Source organism: Octodon degus, unplaced genomic scaffold (genome assembly GCF_000260255.1).
Source record: "Octodon degus isolate 3935 unplaced genomic scaffold, OctDeg1.0 scaffold00108, whole genome shotgun sequence".
NCBI lineage: Eukaryota > Metazoa > Chordata > Mammalia > Rodentia > Octodontidae > Octodon > Octodon degus.
The window spans coordinates 1,396,123-1,404,198 of NW_004524684.1; the positions used below are offsets into that span (position 1 = coordinate 1,396,123).

The window sequence follows — 8,076 nt, forward strand, 5'->3', positions numbered from 1 at the left end:
TATATATATATATAACAGGTAGCATCTGGGAGGGCATCACTGGAGGGCAAGATGGACCAGGCAAGACAAGGGACACACAGAGGGTCCTGGCCCACACAGGCAACCAGGGGGGACTGAGGCCTGGAGGACCACTGATCACTGGGCTCCCCAGAAGAATTAAGCTTGGGAGAGCACCTGAGGTGCTGAATTGTCCCTGACAAAGCAGGGCTGTGGGGAATCTGGGGCAATGACTACATGCACAGTCACCCCAACTGCCACCCAGAGGATCTACTGTGCCTGTGACAGACACAGACAGGGGTGGTAGGACGCTGTGTGTGGCTCCCTATGCAAGGCCATTTTCTAACTCAAAAGATGAACTCAGCTATGGGCACAGCTGGGGGAGAAGCTCTGTTGATTTAAGAAATCGAACAACCGGGCAGTGGTGCATGCTCCCTGCTAAGTCTCACAAGTAAACTAAACTCAAGTTCTCAAGTTGACCCAGCGAACAACACCCTAGAGGTCACGGCACGTCCTTCTCACCCCAGGATGTAGAACTGCTGAGTTACTTAGTTAGGCTTCTGGCCTCTTCATGTTGACACAATGCATCAACCATAACAGCAGGAGAGTGACACAAATGATGACACCTCAGGGGGCACCTCCTACCCACCACCATCTCCTGCCATCTACTCCTCAGAGACCCCAGAGAAAGTCCCACCAGCCTTGGCCCTGGCTCCCCGACCCTTAGGCTGGCTCACAGAGGAACGTGCACCAGAAGCAGCTCCTGGCTGCCTCATCAGCCTCACGGGAAAGTGTACAGCAGTGTCTGCATCCCACCCCACTGCAGGGGACTCATCTAAGTGAGGACTGTGCTTACAAAGGAGGGGATTTAAGTGTCAAATGCACAGTTCAGCTGGAAAGAACCCAGGATCAGAGTGGGGAGGGACTGATGTGAGACCCAGTGCACCAGCGCCCAAAAGCCAGTGGCCACAGTCAGCCCTGGCCCACAGGTGAATACCGCTGCATGAGTGGTACTTTTTTTTGTGGGTGGCTCAGTCCACCCTGAGGCCTGGGCTGGTGTGGCATGTGGTGCTGGGAATCGAACCTCAGTCCCTGTTCTTGCTTAAACTTGCCTAAGCAGGCACTCTAGACCACTGAGCTACCTTGCCAACCCCAAGAGCAGGATTTTTAAAACAGCTGTACCAACATGTACAGATTAAGACTTTTTCACAACAGACCAGACTTCTCTCAGTACACTGGAAAGCTGGCCCACTGAGTTTGATGCTCCGTGGCAGCAAACCTCCTGACTCATGGCCTCCTGGGAGGGTCCCACCACATCACTAGTGCGGATAGCTCCACAGTGTTTCTTCATAGAGAAGAAATAGGCTCAGTTTCTATATAAACATGAAAACAGCAAAGGCACTTCAGTTTTCTTATACTCACTCTATTCCACTGGTGGACGTGGTCCCTCCAGGTGTGGTACACACTTGCCGTGGAAGCCCATGCCTGGCTGCCAGGCTCCTGGAGGGGGGTCACCATCCCTCCTCAATACATTGCATGCCCAGAGCCACGTGACACGTCCAGGCCACCATAGGCAGCCCACATTGTTGTGTTATGGATGGATGGGTGACACAGAATGTTAAATAAAAGTATAAAATGTCAGGAGCATCACACGGCTATTGAACGATCCAGTGGGGTTTGGCAATCGAGTAGGCTGACTTTTGTCTGCTGGGCTACTCATAATCCATTAAGCAGTAGTCATTACTTAACCAGATCATCTTAAAAATAGCATTCAAGACTTGTCTAACCTTTTTATACCAGCTCTCAGCCATGGGATTCTAGGATGAACTCAGCCTTTGTTTCGTTTTCACATGCTAATTAGCACCCCAAAACTTGTATTTACTGCGACATTAACTTCTATTCCTTCTCGTGCACTTAAAAACAAAACATTTTAAAGTCTTTTTCATAGTTAAATGACAATGCCATTTTAATTCTAAAGATGCTTGAAATTTGATGTGTGTGTGTGTGTGTGTGTGTGTGTGTGTCTCTCTCTCTCTTTTTGAGGCAGGGTCTCACTAGGCAGTTCAGGCAACCCTTGACCTCACTTTGTAGCCCAGGCTGGTCTTGAACTCACAATGATCCTCCTGCCTCAGGTTCCTGAGTGGTGAGATTACAGGAATGCGCCACAAGCCCAGCTTGAAATTTGATTTAATCCAATAAATTTTCATCTACCCATATATATGAAAAAGTATAATTTCATTACCTGGTTGAAGCTCATTCCTTTTTCCTTCTTTAGAAGATTGAACTAAGCTTGTAGCTAGTGGGGGGAAAAATCCATTAGCAATTGACACACATGGTCCTGTGTTAAAATTTAGTATTTTACAACTGAAACAAATGAGAATTCGAAGGCTCTGTCAGCGGAGCATTCAGGTGAAGTGCAAAGGATTCATTTCTGCAGTTATACCCCACAGATTCTAAACTTCAACCTGATTTCTCAAGAACATTTATTTCCCAGAAAAATCATTGTTATGAAATAATATAATACAACAAAATCCTACACTTTCAACCCCCTAAAAACCATTAAAAGATATATAACAGTAAAAGACTTCAGCTTACCAAGCAAAGTTCTCTCACTGTTGACAGAGCAACTGACAGCTTGCAGGTCTTTCTCAAAGGTATATAAGTACTATTAAGACAAAAATGTTAATTTGGAGTTTTACATCACATAACAGATAACAGTTGTATGTAAACAAGTTGCCACCGAGCTCTGTACCAAGAGTTACTGTGGCAAAATGAATGATGAATGCCTAAGCTCATCATGCTAAGTCATGGGACTTTTTTATTAATTTTATTGAGAAGCAAGTAGCAATGAGACAATTTCAAAACAGGTCAGCAGGACAGTTTCAATAATTAATACATTGCATATTGTCTTCATAGTAGTTATTTATAGTACAAGTTACAGACATGATATCCTGTCCAAACACTATTAGTACAAATCTTTCTTCTCATTGAATTGAGAGAAAGTAGCTGTATATCTATCCTAACTACTTTGTGTATAAATGCTCAAGTGAACAACTTCTGACGTTGCCAGTTCTACAGATAACCCACTACTATTATGGACTACTGGACTATATTGGATTTTTTTTTTTTCCCGGTGGGACCAGGGATTGAACTCAGGCCCTTGCACTTGCCAGGGAAGCACTTATTCCCCCGAGCCAGCTTCCCAGCCCCTGTATTGGATTATTTTGCTGAATTCATGCACCCACAATACTTTAAATAGCAGTGGAATATCCATCTCTGACAAAACTATACAAAAAAAGGAGATAAAAATGAGGGACTTTTATTTCTAAGAAAAGCTGAAACTTAATCATGAGACCACCAAACGTGGTGGCTAAGAGCACAGACCTTGGCGCCAAGCCAGATCCACGTCCAAATCCTGACTCTGCCACCTGCCACTTGTGTGACTGTGGACCGGTTGTTATTCAACCTCTCTGACCCCCCCGCCAAAAAAAAAAGACAGTATCACGCTGCTCTCCCAGGACTGTGAGCTCCTTCCCTCTTTAGCTCCAGATCTGTACCTCTGTGCAGTTAAAGTTTTGCAGGCGTAAAAAGTGGTTTCTAAATACTGATAGATATTTAGTTGGCCTCCCACTTGTAGGGATTACAACAACCCACTCACCTTCCTTTCTGAACTTCATCTTGGTGAACCTGTACAGGTATTTCTGCAAAATCCAACATCAAAGTGGGATTTCTAGTCAAAATGGGCAATTCTCCATGGAATTCTTCCATTGAGAACATCAGAACTACACAGTGTGGGGCTTCAGCACAGGCCTGATCCAGAGCCGGAATCACCTTTCTTTCAGTTTCTGGGGTTTACGACATTCTCACAGCCTCCTCCACACAATGCACCTCTGTTGTGGTTTGTGTGTATTTGTCCCCCAAAAGCCTCACACAGTCACTGAGGCACAGTTCTACAGTTTGTGATTGATTCATGACCCAAGGCTGGGATTATGAGTCTGAGTACTGCTGAGATTATGAGTGTGAGTGCTGCTGGGATTGTGTGTGTGAGTGCTACACCCAGCCTGGAGCAGAGAGCCTGAACACAATTTAAGGAAGACAGACTTGCTCTCTGCAGCCATTGTTGCAACTGCTCCTGCCTTTTGCTCTCTGCTCTTTGCCGCCACCATGATAGGTTGCTCTCTGCCATAGACCACTCTGCCTTGGAACCAGCTGAGTATGGACTGAACTCTCCAGTAACTGTGAGCAAAATAAACCTTTCCTTCCTCCATTTTGTGTGTCTGGTATTTGTCCCGGCAATGTGAGAAGAGTTACTGAGACAACCTCCAAGCTGTAGTCCCCAGAGCCACAGCAGTTCCACACTCGCACTCATAGGTCACCAAACCCAGCGGGAAAGAGTCCTTGCCCTAAGTTTCCACCCAAGCCCATTCTGTACGCATCTTCCACCAGCTTATATCACATTCACTTCTGCGGGGACCCCTAGGGTGGGCCCCCATGAGAGGAAGCGGAGGAGATGAGAGACGGTGAGGAAGAAAGGTTTGGGGCGGCGCCTACTTGGGCCTTAGTTACATGCTGCTCCCGGCCTCCTAGGAGAGAAGATGGAGTATTTAATTAAAACTTACACTGAGACCAAGATAGAAGAGACCCCCTCCCCCTATTCCTCCCACTAACTAGAGCTAAAATCCCTGGATATTACATAAATAAACCTACAAAGATTTTGAAAAGCAGTAATACATAAGGCAGGGGTAGAGGGGTTTGGTCATGGGTCAGTACAGAACACTTGCCCAGCAGGCGAGAGGCAACGGGTTCAATCTCACGCACTGAATGGAGAGGAAAGGCAGACATTCTAGGGATGGTAGGCATGAGGTATGACAGTCGTTTTGCATCATACATCTTAGATTTGAAGGTGAAGAAAAGAACTCAACAGAAATGCTGATAGGAGCACACAGAAACAAACACACCCACACTCCCACTCTAGCCAAGGAAACAGGGAAGAGGAAATCTAGCAAGACAGAAGACTTCTAGACTACACCTACCTTATTTCAGCCAAACACCATGGGGAAAAATGCAACCCTGTTCTAGCCTCCACTAACAAAGACTGAGTAGGAACCTAGACTCCCAATTTGTATGGCTATGACAAAACACCTTTTTCCCCACCTGACCGAGTATTATTTTAAAAAACACAAATGAAATCAGGACTTTCATCCCCAACTGGTAGGAAAGACCCTCCTCCCACCCAAAAGCTCAGCAGAGCTTTGAGGGATCTTGGACTCCCACCCAACATGGCATGAAGGAGGTGACCCTTCCTGACCAGAATGGGGGCCAAGTGCTGAATAAAAACTTTCACTACCACCCAGTGCCCATGAGGCTTCCACCTCCTACCCATCACCCCCACCTGCCGAGGAGAGGCCACCTGGGGGTGGCCTGGAGCCCCTGCGTTGGAGAAGCAAGGCTCTTCTCTCCACAGTCAAAGAAGGCCTTCACCCCAGCCTGACAGAGGCAAGGCTGTGCTCCCCACTGAGCCAGCATGGTCACAGCAGGAGAGCTGAACAGAAGACCCCAGTGAGATCCAGCATGCACACATGGTGCACAAAGTGTCCGGGACACAAGAGAAAACCATGTGTCTCACCAAAATCCGGAAAGAACTGTGACGGGCGCAAACAGCCAGCCACCAGGCTGCTCTGATAAAGCTGTTTAAGCAGCCATCGTGAAAACCCGCCAGTAAGTAATTATAAATAGCTTGGAACAAAAGAAAAAAGGAATCTCAGCAAGGAAATAGAGTAAAGGAAAAAGAAGAAACTTTACAATTGAAAAATACAATACATTTTCTAAAAACCCAGTGGATAGATGCAACAAGATGGTAGGTAAAAGAATCAGTGAATTTGAAAATAAAATAATGAAAATTTTCTAATCTGAATAAGAAAAAAAAATTAACTAGGGGAAGGAAGAAGGAACAAAATGTTAGAGGTGTTTGAAACCTTTACAAAAGAGCTAACGTTCACACAATCAGAATCCTGGAAAAGATATAAAAGATACAACAATCAATGACTGAAAATGTTTCAAATCTGGCAAGAAGACATCTTGGCTTCTGCTCCTGTTGGCGCTGTTGTGACTGTGGCGCATTAGTCATTGTGAGAGCAGGTTTGTCACAGAACAAGTCATCATGGTCTCCCCTCACACTCTCTGTCCGTTTCATCTCCTGCTCTTCATCCAGAAGGCCTTCATCAGAGGCAGGACCCTTGCCCTCGGACTTCCCAGCATCCAGAACTGTAAGAACTAAACCTTTCTTCTCCATAATTAATTAAGTCTCAGATATTCTGTTACAGTGACTGAAAATGGCCTAAGTTAGTGACTACAGCTTAGGAGTAGGAGTCAATTATTTTAAAAAGCTGTTAAAATTTCTCATTACTTTATCCTTTAGCCAATTTATTTTGGGGAATAATCTCCACATTTCAAAATCCAACTTTGTCACTGGAAAATAAATTAAAAAGCAGCCGCTGTAGAGAAAACCTATCCCTATCAACCCATTAAAAACACTTCCTGAATTCCCTCCGCTCATGAGGTAGACAGCTAGAGCAGCAGGGGTAGAACACGCCAGGCCACGGGAAGCTCCTGCCCGTTGAGCACGTGCTGTCTCAGGAGAGCTAGGCCCTCTTCTCAGCCATCTTCTCAGAACTCAGGCCTATTAGATATTAAGCTTAAGACTGCAGGAAAACTTGGGATGTTGTCTTCTCTTTCCTGAGACTGTGTGCTGTGACAGGACTTGTCCTGGCCACCACTGTGAGTCCAGCTCCTCACCGGAATCACTGTTGGATCCGTGAGTAAGGGAGTGGCAGAAGGAGTGAATGAATGAGTGAGAAAGAAAGGGATAGCAGAAGGGGAGAGAGAATCCATCACGGAACATATTAGAAGCCCAAGAGTAAGGTAAGCGGTTGCTAAAGAATATTTAAGTTCAAGGAGGCTAATACTCAATTCTAAATCGTTCTTCTGTGGCACACAATGACTCCCTGCCTATTTTCCCTCAAAATGAAACAGACTTTGTCTGCACCAACTTATACCTTATGTGAGGAGTTTGGGGAAAAAAAACTAAGGGGGCTAATTTCTATAACTGACTATTTTATTCCAAACATCCATGGATTTATAAAAATGAATGAGAAGCAAAAAAAAAAAAAAAAAGTAAAGTTGAGCAGAGGCAGAACTCAGAGCTGGAAGGTATTATGAATGACACAGAGCATACAGATCTTAGGGCGTCATTCGACCCTCTGCTTTTTTAATAGTACACTAGAAATTTGCTTTGAGTCATTTTTACTTAAATCTCAAAGGGCTCAGAATTTGCTAGGGGTTTGCTTCAAACATGTTTGCATTTTTTAAGACAATGGAGCCAACAAATAGTAAAGATGTGGAGGAAGAGAAGGGATGCAAAGAAATAAATTTCTAGAAAATTAAGTTAGGATTTATTTCTAGAAAACAGACACTTTAAAAGGAATCTTCAAACGCAGTAAACAATGAATAATCTATAGCTTACAGTGATTGGTTTTACCTCATTTTGTCTGGTTTGGCAGTCAAATAATCCAAAGACCACATTTCCCTTTCCATCCTACAAAAAAGGAAAAAAAAAAAAAAATGAAAATACCCAAACGTTACTATTTTGGAAGCTTGTCACTAGCTTTAAAGCGAACCTGCAGTAGAACTTCAACCAGTCTTAGCAACAAGTACTTGAAAGGAAGCTCACTGTGGGTGTCCAAAAGGCACAGGGCCTGACTCAGCTGTCATCAGAGCTTACAAAGCCAGAGGGGTCTGCAGCTCAGTGAGTGGTGACCCTGTCCAGTAGGAAGGGGCAAGGCCAGTGAGTCAGTCTTATTGTGACTCTAATTGTATCTTTACAAGAAAATATATCATAGATAATGGGATCAGTCCATAAAATTCTCATATGTAAAACTCTTTAAATCATATATATATATTTTTTTAATGTATCTAGTACAGGGTCTCACTATGCAGCTCAGACTTTAGCGATCCTCTTATCTTCAGTCTTTCCAGAGCTGGGATTACAGGCGTGCCCCACCACACCCGGTCTCCAGGGCT

At 44.6% G+C, this 8,076-nt stretch overlaps 1 protein-coding gene across 1 annotated transcript in view; it reads right to left on the reverse strand.

Annotated features, from left to right (window-relative positions):
* The window catches only part of Gsap (gamma-secretase activating protein), a 75,493-nt gene that overhangs the window by 60,177 nt on the left and 7,240 nt on the right, over positions 1–8,076 (reverse strand). Inside the window, exons 3-5 of the mRNA XM_023724317.1 lie at positions 7,535–7,591; positions 2,593–2,662; positions 2,240–2,293 (exon numbers count right to left, since the gene is read on the reverse strand). Of these exons, the coding sequence (XP_023580085.1) occupies positions 2,240–2,293; positions 2,593–2,662; positions 7,535–7,591 (181 nt within the window). The remainder of the gene's footprint in view (positions 1–2,239; positions 2,294–2,592; positions 2,663–7,534; positions 7,592–8,076) is intronic.